Raw genomic sequence first — 22,568 nt, 5'->3', positions numbered from 1 at the left:
CATAATTACAAAAAACTCTAATGGCAATTTCACAAAAGAAAGTTGTTTTTCTCTCATCAGATTTCTGTTACCATAGAAACAGAAATCTCAAGGATCTCCGATCCACTGGCAACCCAGTTTTCATTTCTAAAAAGTATGCTTCTGAACAAGGAAAGGAATTTTTAATGCTAATCAAAATTTGCATCTCTTTACACAGGTACAGGGATCTCACCACCTAGAAGAGTAAAACACTGCTTTCATGTCCTGTAACAAACAAAACCAAACCTCTCTGCCCCGGTGAACATTCCATGAACAGAATGCCATCAGGAGCTTTGTCATGCTTACTCCTGCTAGCTCAAGATTTATTAATCTTGTATTTCTTTTTGTACAGTGGCTTAGTTTCAACAGGTCAGCCAACACCTTTACCATAAGTTGAAGAATGTGAGTTGGATCAATCAGCTATTGTATAAATAACACCCACTCACGTCATCTGAAAATAAAAAAATCAGTAAATAGCACTAAAAAATTATTTAGGCAATCAGACACAGGAATGGGATTCAGGCTGCAAATCCCAGTCTCACATAGCTGGCTAATTCAGAGATGCAGGGACCCGTTTCTCTGTAAGAGGAGAAGTTTCAGACACACACATAACCATTTCCTTTTGGTTATTCTTAACTTAGCATGATACCTGTTGTGACAATTAATTCTTCAGCAACATATTTTCCAATTCACCACACACAAAATTGAGGTGTCTAGCCAGATTTTGGGTGTTCCTATTTGGGAACTAGGCATCTACACACAGCTATGGATTCTGGCTTAAAGTAATCTCATTGCTCAAAAAGCAAAGAGCAACTGTGTTAACGTGAAGTATTTACAAGTATCAAGTACAATAGAGCAGCTGGGTCTAAAACTAGCTCAGCGCCACAGCCCCAGAGGGAAAAGCTGGGGGGAGAAAGGAAGAGAGACACAGAAAGGGCAAGATTTCTTACCGAGACAAGTCAGGAAGCTCTTCCTTTTTTCACTTCTGAACACCTGTGTTCATCTGAGGTTTAATGCCTGCTCCCAGAATTGTCTCTGGCTCCCTCACACACTCTCCAATTACTTTCGTAATTACAATACTCCTTACAGCTCATATTTTTTACAGGAGGTGGATGAGGTTATTATTACAGTATTACATGTTGGAAGCACACAACTCTGAGATAGTTGAAAGCATTCTTTGTCAATTTGAATGCATCATGTATTTATGAAGTTGAGTACAAGTATAAATAAGGTCAAAATGTAAACTAAAGAAAAGCCTACTTAAGGGGAAGAGCACTCTATACTAATTTAAAAAAGAGTGTGCATATTAAGCGGCTAGACCTCTGAAGAAAACTATGTTGAAATTAAACTTAATTTTAAGATACATGGAAGCAATCCACTTATTTTCCGAGCAGGTATTTGTCTACATCAGAACATCACTATATGTGCATATGGGAAAAAAAACCCCAAGCCAACCCACACAACAGTTTCTACTGAAACTAAGGCCTATAAGCAGAACAGCACAGAAAGCAGAACTAAGTATACCAAAAGCTGTCATATAAATGTAAAGGCCCATATACAAAAGCTAAATAAACCAACCTGCTTTCATTCAGTAGAATTATTAGAAAAAGTTATACTAAACTGACTAAATGCTGTAACTAGCATGGGTCTGGACAAACAGAAAACTACAGTTTTGCCAGGCGGTTCTGAACTGCACTCCTCATCAGCCTGGAAAGGTGACAGTGTCTGGAAAAACACTACACCTTCCCCAGCCAGTGATACCAGTTTTAGTCTTTAGCGCACTCGGTCATGATCCAAACCATTAAAATGCAATTAAAAGTGAATAGCAAACTAAAATTGTTTTACTTACTGTCTCCTTTACATTCGTACCAGACATTGTCTTTATTCATTTTCAGTTGGTCTCTCAGGCTGCTACATGTTGATGGTACTGTTTGTAGGAAAACTACCGGCAATTTTCGAACACTACACCATTCACATTTGGTAAGTTCTGAAGTTTTCAGGTTAATCTCTCGAATATCACTTTCTGATTCTAGGACAAAATAAAGACATTATATTAAGTTATAGTAAAAATTAGGTAGGTTTCCTTTACAAATTCTCTGTTGATTTTAACAACAAATCAGTATATACTCATTACCTTTCTTAAAAGTTTTTATAAGTTTGAAATTAAGACATATTCAGGAAGTGATGTCTGTTAATATCTTAAAAGATGAACTAAGCTCGACTGTCACCTCTCAGGAAGGTAATCAGAAACACACTGTTTTCTTCTCACCAACTTGAATCTAGTTTTTATTCCATAGAAAAAAGACCATTTTCAGTGATTTAAATTTGCAACTACTTCTATGACACATTTTACAATAGGTTTGTAAGACTTTCTATGTAGATTTATCTCGGACCAAGCTCTCTTACGAAAAATAACTAAAATGGAGGAGAATAAACACATGCAGAGAAATGACCTAATTGACCTGATTGATTGCCCCAGGAAAATAAGGTACTGCTCTCAATTTACTACCAAACAGAGATGTCAGCAACATGGTAAATCTTTAACACCATATCTGATGCTTCCAATGTCAATGCTGAGTATTTTACAGGTTTTATTGAATTATAAAAATGGAAGGAAAAATGTGTGAAGTTCTTTGAATTTGGTGAAAAGACTCAAAAGTTCAATGCCAGTAATTATTTCTAGATCAGAAAAACGGTTAAAGTTGCTTAAAGTTTTAGGTAGTGGCAGCTTCCACACATGCCTGATGGCAGTGTCCATACCAAAAACTATATTCCCTTACGTAGGGAACAAAACACAGACAGCATAGAAGGAGAAATGAAGCCAACAAAGTCCTTCCAATACATAAAAATCAGTGCAACAAGCCTGTCTCCTTCTCCATTCCCTATAAAAGAGAGGAAATACTGCAGGCAATTCCTGGAAAGACTAAGGCTTTTCCTAAGTTAAATTCTAGTCAATATCTCATGACCAGACAGGTGATGAGCAAAAATTAGTACAATGGTTACCATCTGAAGAGTTTAATTTGCATCATCCTGAACATAATTGCAGAAAACTGTATGATAAAAAAAATAAAAAGACATAAAGATACCATTACTTTCTATCCTAGTAGCCTTAGTGGTTCTTATTATTAGTGGAGAGAGCGCTTCCCCTGCCGTCCTTCTCTCGGCATTTGGCAGTCAATGTCTAATAGCCACCCTCTACATCCTCCATTGCTGTTGGCAAGTGAATTCATGCCCCTACACCTGCCAGAAAGGGAGTCTACTGCTTATAACGACAGGGCAAACAGTTACCCAAAGCAAAGTATCCGCTGGCTGCAGACTGAATGTGGTGAACACCACAGCTGCTGTGGAGCTCTCCTTTCCTTCTAAATCTCCAGTACCCCTGTCCCACTAGCTGTTCAAGAAGCAGGCCAGCTCTGAGTCAGGCTGCAGCAATAACATGCTTCCTTCAAGCTGACTAGGCAGCATTTACTGCTCAGAACAGTAGTTTGCCATCTCATCAGGCAAAAAAAGAAAATAAAGGAAATGGAGCAACAGCTGAAAGCTCACCATTTCCTGAACAATGTCACTGTATTTATTTCAGAAACATGATGTATACAACCTATAGGCTATAGAAGAAAAACTGTTAAAAAGAGCTATAGACAGGAGAGGTCTAAGACACCTGTGTAGTTTTTACTCTCTACTTACACATCTGAAATAAAAGAACTACTAAGTGTTAAAGAGGTAACATATTTTATAGGCAGTTAACTCCTGCCTTTTGTTTTTGTTAATGGTTTTCAAGACAACCTTTGCCAATTAGCACCAGAGAACCTACAACTGTTCAATTAGAATGAAGGGGAAGAACTAACGAGCCAGTTCTAATTCCTTTTACCTATGAATTTTCTTTCTGTAAGTAGAAGGCAGAGATGATGCAAAATCATTTTGCATTCTATTCAACAAGCAGTTCAGGTCGAATTTGTACTCTTCATTTTTTTTCCCCCCCCCACTTACCTGACTACAGGGACCCAGCATAATTTATTACATACATAACAAAACCAGAATTGATATTTCAACACGATTCATTTATTAATGCCTTTGACAAAGTTACTTAATTCAAATATATATATTGAATATCAACATAAAATGAACAATGTGCTCACCTTCTTGACTTTCCAGGCGTATTTTAATGTAATCCAGGCAAAACTGTGGAAGACAACACAATAACATTTCACATCCCCAAACCAACATTACCTTAATGCCTTTTAGCTGTTAGTAAATGTGTCGATTAAGCACTTAAGTAACAAAAATTTTAAAATAAAAATGTAAAATGTAATTTTTTTTAAAAAGCGTACATTTTAGCATAAGTCAAGGAAGCAGGTATATTCTTTACTATTTGTTGTCTTTCAGTCATATTGACTGTTGAAACTTAAGATCTCTCCTAAGTATTGTTTTCAAAAGGTTCAAAATACTCTGCAAAATACCACAAATTATAGTAAGGACAAAAAAACCCAACACCTTAAAAAAGAATGTCATCTATCAGTACTTAAGCAAATCAAACAATAGGGTTTTGCAGAGAAGCCAAAACAACAGGCAACACTTCTATTTATGTGACTACCTCAGCTTACTGAATACAGCTAATATTCAACGTCTCCTGTGCAGGAATATTCAACGTTATGTGGAGGAAAGCCTCCACATAACTTAGAAGGTTAAGAAAAAAAATATACTGTTCTGTAGAAGCAAAATTATTCACCTACAGACATGCTTCTTTCTTCCCCCACACCTATCAATATCCATTTTTTGGCGACTGTTACCTTCAATTTTCTTAACAAATGCATGCTAATCCACAAGCCCTCCCAACCAAGTAACCACCATTTTCGATGGTTTTGCAGACATAATGCTTCCATTAAACACCAGAACTAGATTGTACGTATTAGTACGTAATGCTACTGTGGGTTCTTTGGGAATTGCAGCCTCTGAAACTAGAGACAAACTTACTGTTCCACAGATGAAGGCAAAATATTACACTGTTCAAGTATGAAAACAACAATGTCCATCAAAAACTGAAAGACTTCTCAAATAACAAGTTTATTACTTACAATCACAGGTTCCACTACCATTCTTCGTAGTGTTCCTATTCGTATACTTCGACAGTTCAGAATGACACTTTCACATGAATTTTGGTAATTTAGCGGTACAGCCTCAGTTACAGTCTCTTGAGAAATAACTTTACGACGTTTTATTGGAGTGTTAGACACAATGTTCCCAAACTGAAAAGTAATTTTCAAGATTTCAGAATGTCTAAGATCTGTTGCTAAAACAAGCTTGTTAAAAACTAGTAACTAATTTTTCATGTACTTTTCTGTTGGTCAACAGTATTACTTACTATAGCATCCACCTCAAACATATGCAGAAGGTATACATTTCCTGGAGAACTTCTAAATATTCTAAATACTCTAATATTCTAAATATTCCCAATATTGCTTAATGTAATTAAGATGCTAAGATTCAAGTAAAAACTGTAAGATGACACTTGCAGACATTTTGTTAACATTTCCAAATCACAAATTCTTCTAAGGTTGACCAATCCAGTTTAGGTTTTATCATTTTGAAACACTGTGCCACCTGGCACAACAAGTTATTTTAAATAAATATTATTTATTTATATAAAACCACTAATGCTGTAAAAGTACGACAATGTTGGTGGTTTTATTTTTTATTTCAGTTTTTATTAGTCCAAGCTTTTGATGACCAAACCACAGTACAGTACATTATCTGGAATAAAATCTTCAAGAAATATAAATAAATAAGCCAAATGAAAATTCCTTCATCATCTCCACAGAACTATTAAGATGTTTTTAGTATAGATTCCAGGGTCAGAAGACTAAATACCAAAAGCAGGCCACTTGGTGTTTGGCTTCAGTTCAGCAAGGCCTCTAGATGCTGACTGAGGCTGTTTACCAACAGGAAAATCTTACAAAAACCTATTAAAATGAAAGAAAGCTGGTTGATAGCCCTCAGATTCACATATTTGTTTATTGTTTATATTGCTCTACTTTGTAGAACAATTTGATGTACACTAGTCTTTGGTATTGATGTTGTTTCATAAAGCTGTCCATTAATAAACATGCTTTTATCATACAGTATATTAAACTCCCACAGAAAAAACATTTTAAGGAATTCAGTGTTTCTATTAAGATTCAATCTTTACAATTATTTTGAAGACCCTAGTCACTAGCCTATCTTGGTCATAATTCATAATCTATTTTTGGGTGCATCATTTAAACACAGTGGAGAAGGCAGAGATTCTAAGTCCCTGTAATTAAAATACATTCTTATGACTCTTGTTGAAGACAGCTTTTCATTTCTGTCTGCTGGACCAGCTAAATATTATTAAAAGCTCAAAATTCAAATCACAGACAAACAGTAAAACAGTAAACATTATAAAGCGGTGCTATATTCAAGTAGTCTCTTCAGCGAAGAATTAATGACCATCTTGAAAGAAAAATAAAGAACAAGCTTTAAGAAGCTTTGCTCCTCTCATATTTGACAAAAACACTGTGATACCCCCAATTCTTGGCAGTTTCCTTGAATCAATGCAAATTGATTCAAGTGTGTTAAATTTCACCAAAAAAACCCCTTCTGTTTCCGTTGTTTTCAAAAGCAAGTTCTTTTCTATTTTTGTCTAGAATTTGCAGTTAATTTCCAATGTTACAACTGGTTCTTAAAGACTCGTGAACAAGAACATATGGATATACAAAGGAAAACATTAGGGAAAGTTTCAGGAGTCTGAGACACCAGTGCCTTCACAATGCAACGCTGTCAATTAATCCAGCACATAATGCCAGAATAACAGAAATTCAGAACTAGTTATCATCCAAATTTTTAGCCCTACAGCTTTACTGTACAGGTTCAAAGCTTTATATTGATAGTGATGACTAATTATACATCACATTATAAACATCCATAATTTCATCAATTACCTTCCATCAATGTTGCCTTCTGAATCTCAGCATAGCATAAAGGTTTTGGCATCATAACTTTAACCTTTCTAACTCAGAACAAACAGAGGATTTGAGACTGCAGGTGGAATTCTGATGAGATACTCTTGTTGAACCAAACTCACAATAGTGAAACTGGACAAGTGACCCAAGAATGGTTTTAATCAGTGCTATTAATTCAACACCAGTTGCCACAGGGAATTTATTATTGTTAATGGCTAACTATTGAGGTGGTTAAGCTTTTAACATGTCATGAAAGCTGTCGCCTTTGACAGCACTTAAGGAATCTGCTCATGGTGCATTTTTCCCCTCTTTGTTTATTCAATTCTTCCAGTGGTACTCAACTGAAAAACAAAAGCCCCACCATGAAATCCCTCAAATAAGTGCTATTAATTGGGACAGCTGCAAAAATATTTTAAAGGGCCACTATTGTTCTCAGTGCCTCTTTTCATGTTTAACCTCCTATGTCCAAAATTTTACCAGGCAACAGCTAGTACTGACATTCTTCTTCAAACTAAATAGACCCTTGAGTTTCCTAGAGATATCCTAACCTGTCTCAAACAGTATACATTCAACACAGAAGCATCTAAATTAAAAACATAAGTAAAATCATTACAAATGCTTGTAAAAAATCACATTTTCTTATGTGTTGAGTATTATGTAAGCAGAGATGCTACACAATGAGCTGTTAAATTAAAAAAGCAATCAAATATAGTCAACTTCTGACAATGCAAAACAAACTTTTATATTTTCCACTTATGATTTGTTTTGTTTTCTTTAAACAATGCGTTAAATAGTACCTGATCTTTCATTCTTGCTTTTCTTGGTAGTGTGACTGCAATTTCTGTATCTGTTGTAATACTACCTATCCTCTGTTCTATGCCACAGCTGTTTTCCTTTAATGCTGCTTCCACCTTTCCCGTAGAAGGAGCTGGAGAGGAGTGGGCTGAATCTGCAGGACGAGGTGAAATGCTTTCCATTCTCCTAGTGCTGCTACCATCTTCCTCCTCATCATCATCACTAGACAAAACAACTAAACAGAAAACCAGAAAGTGTTACATTCTCAACCACTTAATTTTTCTCTAATAGAAATTTCTCTTCAAGCAACAGCTTAAATGTAATTCATGTAAGACAGTACCTCAGCATATGAAAAGAAAATTATAAAAAGATCTGTCCCTCTTCCCCAAGAACACATCCACACAAAAATCCCGTGCAAAACCTGTAGTGTAAACTCACACAGACACTTCCTTCACTATACATTATTTTGAGTTTCCAGATTATGGCTATATTCATAAAAAGGTACTTACTTGGATCATTTAGTTCAGATGGTCTTGTACTCCTCTGTCTTAAGCTTCCTGTAATTTTAGGAATTTTTGTCCCAGCTAAGAGACCAACTTTTCCATTCTGTCGTAACATAGAATGTCCTACAACTTCATTACTCAGCAGAATATCCGTTGGACCTTTCCCAACAGCAGAACTATAGAACTTCTTTGTGTTGAACCCTGTACCCGAAGATTTTTGCCCTGTTGAATTCTGATGTATTGAAGAACGTGATAAAGGTCCCATAGATTCACTTAATGTCACAGTTTGTCTGGAGACTCTTTGCAAATCCTTTAGAGAAGCACTTTCACAATGTCGGCATTTGGTCTGATTTTCATTTACCCGCCCACAATTTGGGCAATCAGCAGAATAACCGATTTGTCCCAAAAGCTAGAGGGAAAACATACAAAATCAGTAACTGTATAAGCACAGATACCATTTCCAAATCTTGCATTCAATTTTTATGCAGAATGAAGATTGACAATGTTACATTAGCAATTACAGTAAGCAGAGAAAGCAAACATTGAAATACAGTTTAATCTTTTAAAATCAAGAAAAATATTCTAACAGGAACAAATGTCATTTATGGCAATTTTTAAGTGGTTAATGTGTGAGATTTGGGGGTGGTGGTAGTGGAACAGAGATGTGGAAGAAGAAAAAAGGAAACACATTGCTCTAGAGTTCAGTATCTCAGAAAAGAAAACAGGATTTGAGGAAAAGGAGTTCCCCAGATTTTCAAGAGGAAATCAGGGGCTATAGGGAAAAATGTATCCTGTCACTGCAAAGACAGAGATGTGTTTTGTTTCTCTCACATGTACTAGGTCTCACTTAATTATGTACCAGAAGTGCTTCTGCACTACGGGATTCAATACTAACACATAAGCAACTGAGTTGAATACAGACACTACTAGAATTGAAATTTAGTGCATCTTAATGTCTCCTGGAGCACTGAGCTCAAATGACATAACCATTGTACTGTGAACTACTGAAGCTAATAAATCCCAGCAAAACCTTTTTGAACCAATTTTCAAAACATAGCTATCACAACTGTCAACCCCAGCCATGAACAGCTTTCTAATAAAGAAGACTTCCTCAGGTGTAGGATCTTCAATCATAAAAAAAAAAATGCAAAGACCAAAGTCATACAAGGAGAATACATTATTTTTACAAAAATTCTGCAATTTAACAAAGCCACACACACTGTACTGAAAGAGATGCAAAAATGTAAGTATGTATGAGACCTTTAAAACAGAGTGGTGGGATAATACAGCAAGTGACATGAAAAGTAGTGTTGCGCCTCAGTCCTCAGTTACGGGATGTAGTTGTTACTGCTAATAACATGAAGAATTTCAATCAAACAGAAGCTATCCAAAGTACCTGAAGAACCTTAACCACAGATTAACTGCACCCCTCTACTTCAACTACATGCAAATATTTAAAACCAACCTCCTTCCCATGATTTGAGAGCCTGCATCTTGATTGCTGGGTAGCAGTATTCAATTAAGAGGGGCATACTCTGTTTTAGACTCTATTTTAAGATAAATGACTACTTAAGTAGATGAGTTCTACCTAAACATGTCTGTCTTACAACTTATACAAAACAGCATTTTTTTAAACTTTGACATTTGGCAAAGACAAATACTATATGCTCTACAAAAATACTCTGCCCTATATCTGTAATTTGAAGAATGCAAAGCTTTTGTTATTTTTCAGCTTTTTTTTTAGTAAGCACATATGAAGCAGAAAATCCTCCTTCATTTAGAAACTATGTACACTTTTAACAATTATAACACTGTTATAGTTTAGTAAGATAAAACCATCTGCACTTTGCCTGACAAGCAACTGGTTATGTCTGTTACTCCTCTGGCAAAAAGCACAATGAACACTTTCAAAGTGTTCAGAGGATTCATCAATGTCTGATCAAATCATCTATGCACTCTGGCAACTCATGGTTCATGAAAATGCATATGATTCACTACATGCATAAATCATTGTGCTAAATCCCTTTACTGTAATAAAGGATACAACTTTTAACCCATTAAAAAAAAACCAAACAAAAAACCCACCAAAACCCAAGAGCTGTGTTAGTGAATTTAGTTGTAGCAAGATTTGTTCTATATCCAGAAAGTGTACCCACAAACTATACTGTCTTCTATCTATACAGGAATGTAACTACCCTATGGGATTGCATAAAGGTTCATCTAGCCCTGTGCTGTACTTTCAACAGTGGCCAGTGGTAGCCAGCACGAAGCACAGGGAATAGTGTAAAGACATAACCTCCTTACTTGATGTAATTACCAATTTAGACATTTTCTGAATCAGCAGCTGAGTTTAAATCAACCTGTTTAATGATGATGTAGCCTCACAAATTTTATCAATCCCTTTTTGAAATCTCTTAATACATCTTGCGACAAATACAGGTTTCTCCTTTTTTAAGCTTACTGCTTGACAGTTTTACCACAGGCACTCAGAGGAAAAAGTTACTGGTTTCCATTCCTGACTGCTGGTGTTCTCAACTTCACAGTTTTCTAAGATTTGCATGGGAAAAAGTACCAGATGCAATAATTAAATACTGTTTACACGTGCAATCTGTCTCTGGAAATGAAATCACACCTCTGGAACAACTAATCGAGTCTGCTGCTTTTTTATCACGGAGAACAGTTTGTTTTAGCAATGTGATCAGCTACATGCAATCTGGCTCAGGGACACCAAGTTGCTGATGTTCTATGTACAGCTCCAGACCTCATTTTCCAAGTGCATACAATGCAGGAAATAAGTTATGTAAATCAGTACCATGGCTTTGTAATAGGGAGGAAAATGTTGAAAGCACACCTCACTTCCTCAAGTACACCAAGTCTTCTAGCTAGAGCTAGGAGTTACTGCAGATGGCCTACACAGATCACAATCCAGCCACATGAATGAATGATAAAGCTGCTCTACTTCCTCTCACGCTAATTCACATAATTCACAAGGAAAAAACTATGTATTAAAAGATGACATTTGTTAGATCTTCAGACTGAAAATTGTTTTATCAAGGCAGTGACAAAACTACATTTATTTTTAAATTGTTTTCTTCAATGACCATTTCGATCTAGAAGACTGTTTTCTGCTTTTATCCCTTATTTGACAGGACATAAGGTAGGCTGCAATGAGTATTTTACTACTTTAAACAAACATAAACAAAGTTATCAATGTAATGATTAAAACAAAACCCACAGAACTGTACCATCTTTTGGTTTGTTTTAAACTGCTTTATTACTTCCTTGTAGAGATGATATCTCTACAGATATCATATGTAAACCAAAAACTCAGCTATTAAAATTTCCAAGTAACATAGTATTAACTAAATATGTAATGGAAATGCATAAGTGTAATGCCAAGTGTTCCATCCTAACAAAGAAACACAGTCTAACTTACTTTCTAATACACAGGAGCAAATGCAAGCTGATTATATATAATAATTACATATCTACTTTTTTTTTTTTTAACCAAGATCTCCTTACAGGAAGTTTTGCTTTGATAGCCATACAGTGTGACCTGTATGTGACCTGTACGTTCTTTTGCTTCTCAGTCCAGCATCTGTTTGTTCAAATCAGAAAATAAAAATTTCATAGCTAGTATCACTATCAACACTTAAATATCTCTATCGTTATAATTTTATCATTATCATAATTTTATCATTATATCATTTTATCGTTATAATCAAATTTTAAAAAAAATTGATTTTGTAAATCTTTCTCCCAACTCTAAGGATTTTTAGAACATTAACTAATTTTATAACTGAACGTCTGTTTTTAACATATGCGTCAACTTTTAACCATGTTTTTAAAATCTAACTCACCTTTAACTGAGGGAAGCATTTTTTTGGGGCCGAAGATAGAGTCAAGTCAGATTGATACGAATTGCAGTGACGTTTCTGTTGTACCTTTCTCTTAATTTCAGATTCTGATTCTGATTCTGACTCTTCTGTGTTTTCCATTACACTGTCTAGGAGGGGAAAAAAATGCAAAAACATTAACAAGAAATGTCTACTCATATGCTGTCAAAATCACCATCAACTGATGTCTTCACATCACTAACACAAACTAAACAAACAACTTTTTAAACAAAGTAACTTTGAAAATGTTGCTTTATTTCAGTGTTTCCTGGTGACAATTCGTAGATTAGTATCTTTGGAGGGTGCTTTGGGCTTGAGAACCTATACTAACTTCACTAAAACTAGAATAGAGCATACACCACCAAAAGTAGGAGGGGATCTGCTAGATTATGCTGATGGTAATTTGTGTTAAAGGATTGCTGCCGAATGCCTTTGGAATGATTAGAAATGTTCTGAGTAATTAGGATTTATTCCTTCAACACAAGACTCAACAGTACAACGAATTATACTGCCATATCCTGTTTTATATCAGGGCATTAATTTAAATCCTGGAAGAGTACAGGAACAAAGAAACCCAGATATTAACAAGGTACAGAGTGAAACTGTTTTTTAAGTAGTACACTATGTTGAAGAGGAGTGCCTTAATTCAGTTAAATGTACAAGTGTTATTTATACTCCCTAGATCAATTGCAGTCTCCATACTGGAACTTTCTGAAGTCTGGGGTTTTTTTAAATAGGTATGAATACTTTCCCAATATACACGGTGATAGTCTCACAAACATCCTACTATTAGAAGACATCTCAAAACTAAAGAATTATTTGTTTTCAAAAAGGAAACGATAATAGGTGTTTTTTTCCTAAGTTAACCTGCTTCTGCATAGAACTGATATAATTCAACTTAACATTAATCTAAAAAGACACAGCAGAACAGCTGGCCAGGGCAGACAACTAAGCAGCTGAATAGCAGGTTTACAGACTGTATCTGTTTCCATACCGACAAAAGTTCAACCAAAGACCGTGATTTTTCTTTTCCAACGTCACAATTTCCACACCTCAAAGAAAACTACATATTCTCTGTTGCATTTCCATCAATGGTCCCTAACCAGTGACTTAAGAGCATATTTCAATTGAGGTACAGAGCAGTGCTGATGCTGGCTCTTCTATCCACTACCTCAGTGCATGAATATACTTCATACCAAATTACATTTTGTTACGTGTTACGTTACATATTTTGCACATATTAACAGTGATACAGAAGTTCCTGGTCAATAATTCAAGAACAAGCTGGGTGGGTTGGTTTTGGACTAGACCATCTTCAGAGATTTGTTCCATCTCCAACAATTCTATGATTGTAAATTTTCCCAATTTCAGTTGTTGTTTTAAAATAACGAAAGCTAAATTTAAAATTAATTACAACCTGACTGAACTGGTTGCAAAAAATCTGTCAAGAAGGGCAAAATTCTCCCTTCAGGCACAAACTTGCATAAAACTAGAGTAACACGATATAAGCATATAAATAGATACACTAAAGCTTACACAAAGTTTAGCAATGCACCTGCCCAAAGCAGGTATTGAAAAAATTATTCTGCTTAAAAGAAATGAGAACTCTAAACATAACTTACCCACTCCTTGAGATCGTGGTAACCTAATGTGGTCTGCTTCTACTTTCTGAAGCTGAGGGGGATATTCTTTTCTGGAAAATGAATTAGATATACTGTTGTTCTTCTGACAGACACCATTATATTTTATCCACAATTACACATGAACAAAATAAACCTGAAAAGTATCTGGAAGATGTGAAGAAATAGCCTCATGCTACTTGTACACTTAAAAAAAAAATATTACCAGGAACAGCTACAGTAAAGGTCTTAGAAGCGCTTCTGATCTAAATCCCCTTTGACAGTAATCAATAGTCCAGGAGTCTCTCACTTACAGACCCAAGTCTTCAAAGTACAAAGTCGATACTTTTATACTCCAAAAACAGAACAACTATTATTTTAAAGTAGATTCCACAAGTTTCACAACTTAAACAGGAAGAGAAGACACAGAACAGAGATCCAAAGCCAAAAATCTTTGTGGTCAAAAAATGAAACCACCACCACAGGAGAAGACATAGTTCCTATATATTTATTTTGAAAATATAGTAATATAGAAAAATTAATGGGTAATAAAACTTCTGTTGTGTATAATTTGCACAATATACATAATACATTTTTGTGCAAATTAATGCAATATAAAACATTACAGTAAGATTATTTTGGATCTCCTAAAAGTATTTTAAGTTTGCACACAAGCGTGACAAATTGTGCCACTACCAAATTAAGATTCCTGAAGTTCACTGCACCTCAGTTACTGTTTGTGGCAGTTTTCTTTCTCATCTCGCTTACCCTGTTCTGCAGCTGAGATTACTGTTCCTGTTATAGGAACAGTATACAGGAACAGGCATGCACCTGAAACACAGGAGGCCTTGCCAACAACCTCAGCAGAAGCTTCTTATTGTCATGTTAAGGCAGTGCACTGGGCTGCAAGTGGGTCAAACGCACCCCATACTGCTATCTCTGATTACAAGGACATTCATGAACAGCAAGGGGGCAAAAAACACTGACATAGGCAGGAACATCTCAAACTAACAGCTAAACTTGGAGGACCCACCTGAAAAAAACTTGGCTATGGCTGAAGCAGACTTCAGCATTAGATGTAAGGTTTTATTTCTTCTCACAGCACTTCCTAATGCATCAAATTACAAAGCTTGAATTTTGTGAATTTCTAGGCAATATTTCTCAGAGCTTTCACGTATTTTATTATTAACTAGCACCTTTGGTATAAGATTAATCTACAAACCCTTTCGGGATACTTCTTACCTAAACACAAACACATTTTACTGTGTTGAGGGATTGCACCATGAAGGAAAACTCAAGGCAGAAGGAAGGACTGAGAAACAAGCATGGCTAATTAGTACAGAGAATGTAGTGACAGCACAATAGTCTACCACGAGTACCCACAAGCACACCACAGATGACAGATTAAGTAGTTTGTTACTGATTTTGTGTTAAATGTGTTTCTGAAAAAATCCTGTTCCCCCCAAAAGTTTTTAATTCCTGCACTCAGAAAACATGAACCAAAATTAGAAACTCAACATGAATTCATAAATTACGTGTATTTTTTTGGAACATTTTCTTTAAAAATTCATATCACAAGGGGTTACTTTAAGAGCAGAATTGATGGAAATACAAGCCAGAGCTCAATCTAACCATTTCGTAATGAGAAGCTGTTACTATTGAAACTCATGACAGTGACATTCTAAAGGGCAGAAAAAACCCTGTAACATCATAATATAATGAATACTACTATTAAAAATAAAAGTGAAGACAATTCTAAACAATAGTTAATTGTAGATTTCATCTGAAAAAAATACTTTCTTGGAGACAGTAACAGCCTCCCACAAGAGGCACCTCTTACTAGTTTTCTTTCCTGAAAAACCCACACACAAAAAGGCAGAGACCATCACCACCGATTTTTTTTTATTTTTTTTATTTTTTTTTTTTTTTTACAGATGACAAAATGAAGGCTCCTCTCTCAGCACAATGTTTGTTACCATTTGAACAACTGCAGATCCATTGATACCTTGTCCAGTAAAGTACTTAGTACACTGAGTGGTTTAATTGCATCTGAGTACAGAAACAGAATGGTAAATATAATTTGGTGTTTGTTTTTTTGGGTTTTTTTAACCTGACCATGATGCCTATCTTCAAAAGGACTATTTGGAAAAGAATAAAGAATTCTTAAAAGAGATTAAAAAAACATACATCACTTCAAAACAAATGCCTTCTTGCTCTTAAATCCTAACTTAAACTAATAGTTTCCTATTTCGTAAGGAATAAGTGAGGGATCAAATGGCTAAACAGATCAAGATGCAAGCCTATCTAAATACTGTGTCTAACAGAAAAAACCCTAGGAAATACAATATTGATTACTATTCCTATCCTCCTAGCTAGTATTAAAAATACTCAATTTTTTCGACTGTTAGGTTTTCTAAAAATATTGATGAGATTTAGACATTCCTTGAAGAACAAGGCTCCATTCTCAGAGATTGAATCATTTCATGTACCTCATTTATCTCATCCATTACAAGCAATTTTGTTTTTAATACCTTTAAGTAAAAGGAAGTAGACTAGTATTTGCTAAAAGCAACCTCAAAAAGTAGGACAGCATCAAACAGCAAAACATTAGTTAGAAAGAAAGACCAGGCTCTTCCTGCCACAGACACGACAAAAATACTGAGGTAGCCTGGACTGTGGAGAGTCCTGAATTTGATATATCTTAACAGCTAAATGGCATAGCGTTCTTGACTAAATGTGTTTTGCCCAGACAGAATGGTGCCACTGATTTAGTGTTTTCAGCATGCATTCAAGATTACTGCTGTATTCCTTTGCTAATGGAACTGGACCTTAGTACCTTCACCTTGGCCTGGTAAGCAGACCTCTGTTAACATCCATCAGCCAAAGTGAAATTTCATATTAAAATTTCTTCTCTAGTAAAACATTTTTAAAAAGGGGTGGATGGGAGAGGGACAACAATTTCTTCCTATGACAGAAAGGAATAAACCTAAAGAAACATTTGGATCTGGGAATTTAGGATATGGTGCTGTGTTAGACCAGAGTTTTCAAAACTACCCACAATGCAGTAGAAGCCACATCAAAAATACCATGTATGTGCAAGGCTGCACCTACTCCTAACTCTGTTCAGGTGTAAACTCACACAAGAGCTGTGTTTAATGAGCAGCCTGGCTCTTTGAGAGACTGCTTTATGTAGCTTTTCCTCACTCTGCCTCTGTATACTACTGTTTGGAGGTTTACCATTGTAAGGCAAGCTGTTGGTTTTTACATCACTACACTAAAACAGTGGAACGTGCTAACACAGGAAGCACCAAGCTGCCGAGGTGAGATTCTCCTTCAGCATTACTTACAGGAAAAACAGACAAAAGTCAAAGGCTGAAAGAGCAGCACACAGAGTCGGGTTTTCAGTATGCATGACAGTAGCCCCATTTGGCCCAGAAAGTCAGGAGTTGCAGCTGCACTTATGATGGCAATGATTAAAACTGAATTTAGCAGCTCCTGCCTAAGTCATCTTCCCCTGTCAGGACAGCAACAAAAAGTAGGGAAGGGGGAAAAAAAAAAAAACAAACAAAAACAAACAAACAAACAAACAAAAAAAAAAAACACAAAACCAACCATATCCAGTATTACTGGATTAAGCAGTAGCAGGTGTCCCCACAGGAAAATTAAGCTCACCAGCAGGAAACTCAACCCTAGTCTTCTATGACATACAGTGCCAAATTAAAAACATTAATAGTTGAATGGTTAACTAATAACATAAAAGCATCACCAAGAAAAAAAATCATGAACTCAAAGCCCAGGCAGCAAGAGAATGATCAAATCTCTTCTTAGAGGGCCAAAGCCACCTCTCTGATATTTCTTTCAAGAAATAACAAAAGGCAGTAAAGCAGAAAGGCTTGATTTTACTACCAAATTTGAAATAAATCTAGAAAATCCTTATTTCATAAAGAACCTATCTACACTAAATTTCTGTTACTTATAATATTTAGCCAATAACAATATATACACTGTTCAGAAAATTCAACCAATATCAAGCATATACTGACAAAAACCACCTACACAGATAGGTATTTACAAAAACTCAACAAATTCATTACTATCAACAAAACATTTCCACTAACATATAAATTTAAGCTCTATAGGAAGAAAAATGAAAGTACAATATTTCATACTGCTAACAAAATATTAACAGTGGTAAAACAGATGCAAAACATGTGAGAAATGAGCCTGAAATGAGCAATGAAAAACCAGTGTACCTGGTTTTGCTATATGTTTTCTGTTAATTGCTTTAACATATATACTTCATGAAGAGAATGTACACAGTAATGCAACAAAAACCTTTAACGCTATTCAAACCAAGGTAAGATGACAGAGTTGTTAAACACCCTACTAAGATATGCTTCAGAACCATTGTATTAGATAAATTTTGCTGGTCTATGAGAAGAATTAGCAGTGAATTCTTGAATTCCAGAGAAAGTTAAAATTTATCTACTTTCATATTGGATATATAAATAGATAGATAAATTTCCAGTGGAAATGCACCCAAAGTTCACATTAATATGGCATTATTTAGAGATAGATGTAAAGGTCCTATTTTGGTAAAAGGAAGTAATTGAACCATAAAAACAGAACAAAAACAATTGAACCCCCTCACACATGAAGAGATACAATTGCCTGGATTCAATATTCTTTAACTAGTATTGATAAAGCATTTGATCAGTTAATTTTCTTAATGCTCATTGCCATGCTCATTTCATCAACAGTAAGCTTACCTTTCCTTTCGGTCCAGATTGCTTAAAATATGAAAAAAGAAAAAAAACCATAAGATGCAAAGCCCCATACGTGTTGCACATCACTAAATTAAAAAGTTATCAGATAAGAACTATAACCATTTAATTATGTCTTGCACTCAATTAATTAGTTTTCAAATGAGCATTATTATTTTTCACAGAATTTTCGTTGCACAAACGAATACTACTTCACAGACAGCAATGGTCAGTGGCCTAAAAACTACATTTTCTTGCCTCTTTTTCAATGCATAAAATTGTATTAATTCTGAATTCAACCTGGTTGTTTCACTCGATTCACTGCAACGTAGAATGTGACATGACAGAATCCCTGTATATTAATTAAGATCAAGCCTCATTTCCAGTCCCTGATTGGGGACAACTTGTTTCCAACGATTCAAAAAATATTTAAGTGTTTAAGTTGAGGGGGGGAAAAAAAAAAAAAAGCAGATAGCACTACTTAAATATCTAGGAGACCAAATGCAATCTGCTGCTGGATAGAAAAGGACAAACAGAATCAACCAGCTCCCTCCTGAGGTTTTCGCTAAAAAGAATCTCTAAAAATATTTAAGAATTACTGTCAATAGTTTCAGAAGTGTCTCCTTTAATATCAGAGAACGTAGCAGGTGCTCACAACTCAGGTGTTTTGTATACCAAGGCTGATGTAAAAATAGGTCTAACTAAGCACAGCACAAAGACAACCTGAAAGCAGTATTTTTATCTCTCCTGCCTTCTCAAAATTTGCAATATGGAATGCTGTAAGCTTTTAAACTATGTCGATATTCCTCCCAAAAATCACAAGCCTAACAAACTTCTGTCATATATGCATTATGCTAACATTATTCTAAAACAGAACAAATTCAAATTGTCTCCTCTCATACTTCAGTCAAATTTAAAAAACAGAGTAATGATATTACAGAATAATAGAAACTCATTCTCCTCTCCTTGTCACAAACAGAACACTCACAAGAGCAGAGCAAACTCTCTAACTCTCTGTTACCCAGAGGAACGGCAGGATTAAAAGTACGCCAAGTAAGAAGGTAATCCTGATAATCCTACGGAGTGCAGTATGAAAACCACATTCAATCTCCACAGTGTTCTGGGAAGAGAGTAAAAGGAATTCAAAACTGAATGTGACCACTGCAACTTAGACTGGGGTGAGAGTAATCAGCCAGTGCTGTAGGAAAACAGGGAAAAATTGCTTCCAACTGGAGCTAGCATTTACAGACAATAAACACTGTTTTGGTGCTGCTCACATTTGAGTTTGCAAAGCCAGTCAGAGCCAGAACAGGTCCCTATGTAGCCAGTATCTTTGTATCCTTGGCACAATTAATACATAACTTGGATTAACTATTTACAGCGTCTGTAAAGAGTCACACTGTTAAAAACTGTAAATTTTAATGCTAAGGAAACTTAGACAGGAAACAAATTTCCAGAGTGCCAGATACTGCATGCTGTCATTACATTAGATGCCTTGCTTGTTTTAAAATCGTAAAATCATTTAGGTTGGAAAACACCTTTAAGATCACTGAGTCCAACTATAAGCCTAGCACTGCTAAGTCCACATTAATATAATGCATTTAAAAGAATTCAAACTTTGACAACTCAGAATGCTTAAGAAATGAGAATCCTGGACAGATCCAGGAATTATAACGAGCAGTGTCCCTACAAATTGCTTCATGCAGCTCATGCATAAGATTTGTTAAGACAAGCTGTACGTACATGCTATTCCCATGCCAAGTCTGAAAGAGCATAAAATAGAACTACACGTCCATTAAATGAAGCAAAATAGTTTAAAACAACTACACGAGGCTAAGATGTATCTGAAAATTTGTTGTATCAGAACCGTACAAATTTTAATTTTATCCCCAAATTTTACTGGGGAAAAAAAGACGAATAACATTTACCAAAATATTATTTTGAAATGCCAGATCTTACTGTACTACAAACTTCCATTTTAAATATGAATGAAACAGATACTCAGCCAGAATTTAAATTAACACGCATGTGTGAAAAAGCTGGAGAAAGAGATACAGCACACATCATAAGCTCCAAGTTCAGCTTGATAGAGATTACAACTGAGCTTCATAATTAGCTTGTCCCATGTGACACCATCCCCACTCAGAGAACCTAGTATAAATAACGGAATCTGTAACATCAGCACCAGAGACTCAATCTGCTCAGAACTAATTTAATCACGTTTTTAGTTTTGGTTATCCTTTCAGTAACCCACTGGGGATTTAAGAACAATATGTTATGTTAGTTAAAACTATTTTCCCCATATTGTTACTGATCATACCATAAAAAAATTCTACTAATGCAAACAATGTAAAGGAACATAACTTTGTGTTGCCTATAAAACAGTATAGGAAAAAACTTCCAGACCTTAGAAATTTATTTCCACGCTACCAGCTTTTCTTTGTCTTGATATATACCCAGAATTTTATTCTCGGCTTGCCATCCATATTCTCTGTATACACGCTTTTTTGAGGAGATCTCATCAGAATTTACTTATAAACTCAACTACAGTCTAGTATCAGTAAAAACTAGCAAAAAAACAAAAGATGTAAAATAATACCTAAACAACTAAGAATATATGATCAAAACAAACTACCCACTTGATATGCACTGGAACTTTGTATTCTGAACAGTTTCATAGTCCTATTTCAGTTAGGTTTTTTTCTCATTCATAAATCTACATTTCCCATACCAAGAAGCCTTGAGATGCCCCTTCTTTTTTAATTGAAAAAAAAAATGACAGGAGACAATGTTCTACTACTTTTCAATCCTCTAACTCGGAGATAGATTTATAAGCTTTTTAAAAGTTGTCAGTTGAGTAAACTGGCAAAAGATACTGGAATTAAAAATCCTTTGCACAGTTGCTCTGTAAAGCTTACCCCCAGTCAATTAGATCAGACTGATTCTGACATACTCCAGTAGCAAAGAGTAGGTTGGAATTGTTATGACTATTTCCTGCGTTTGAAACTCCTAAAATATTCTTAGCGTAAGCATTATTGTCTGTTGTAAACGAAGTACAATAACAACCCTAAAAGAAAACATATTTAGAGACATTCAAGATGACTACTATCCAATTACTTCATACAATATTCAGCTTGCCTATATTATGTCTTAGTTTTCTTTCTGCGTGTCACATAAGAAAACTCTACTTTTTTCTCCTTTTTTCCACATTATGTTGTAGGCTTATAAAGAAGCAAGTCCCATAGCTGAGAAAGGCAAGCAGGCAAGTCTAACATGACCTCAAGATAAAGACACTCTTGCATGCTGAAGAAGCCTTCAGCATTTCATTAGAGACCAACTGGCTGTTTCAAAGAACCATCTCATAACGAAGCTTAATCAAGTACACTGATATTATTAAGGTCAACATTCAGGATCCAAGAAAGAGCAGTCCTGCATGATTTTGCTTACTTCGAATGATTTTAATTAGCACTGCAGATCAAGATTTTATCTCTTAGAATTAAAAAAGAAGTGAAAGGTAAGAGCATGAATGCTTAGAGACACCCCACTGAACAATAATATTCTAAGAAGGACTGTACGTAAGAGAGCACAACCAAAACAACACTGGTAACAAACCTCAGCTTTCAGTTTACTACATGGAAAAGGGTCTGCAATTCCCTTTAGTCATCCCTGCCTTGCAACAATGGGATGAAATGTTAAAAGGGAGATCTCTACTACTGCATCCACTATTACCAAGGGGGAGGAAATGTCCATGCTATTTTCTATTTACAGACGATATCACACAGTTTGAAATGGAGGGAGGTGTAGGTCCTCAGGGACAGGACTTCAAAATCCATTTTTCAGTCTCCTTCTTCAATGTCAGATTACCCTAATACATGTTTGGATCATGTCATTCATTCACATAAGTCTAAGGGCTTTGTTATTCTGAAGTGAAGGAAGTGAGATGAAAAAGAGAACTACATATGATCCCACATAATCCCACCACCCCAAAAAATCTATA

General features: G+C 35.4%; 1 protein-coding gene across 1 annotated transcript in view; it reads right to left on the bottom strand.

Moving 5' to 3' along the window:
- Nucleotides 1-22,568, bottom strand: part of LOC104501117 (sentrin-specific protease 6-like) — a 45,129-nt gene that overhangs the window by 9,715 nt on the left and 12,846 nt on the right. Inside the window, 8 exon segments of the mRNA XM_010144872.1 lie at nucleotides 1,868-2,047; nucleotides 4,155-4,197; nucleotides 5,091-5,261; nucleotides 7,793-8,025; nucleotides 8,300-8,702; nucleotides 12,154-12,299; nucleotides 13,812-13,882; nucleotides 18,578-18,598. Coding sequence (XP_010143174.1) covers nucleotides 1,868-2,047; nucleotides 4,155-4,197; nucleotides 5,091-5,261; nucleotides 7,793-8,025; nucleotides 8,300-8,702; nucleotides 12,154-12,299; nucleotides 13,812-13,882; nucleotides 18,578-18,598 — 1,268 coding nt within the window.

This window comes from Buceros rhinoceros, unplaced genomic scaffold, assembly GCF_000710305.1.
Source record: "Buceros rhinoceros silvestris isolate BGI_N320 unplaced genomic scaffold, ASM71030v1 scaffold4161, whole genome shotgun sequence".
Lineage (NCBI taxonomy): Eukaryota > Metazoa > Chordata > Aves > Bucerotiformes > Bucerotidae > Buceros > Buceros rhinoceros.
The sequence above is the reverse complement of the archived record's forward strand: the minus strand, read 5'-3'. Positions and strand labels throughout refer to the sequence as shown.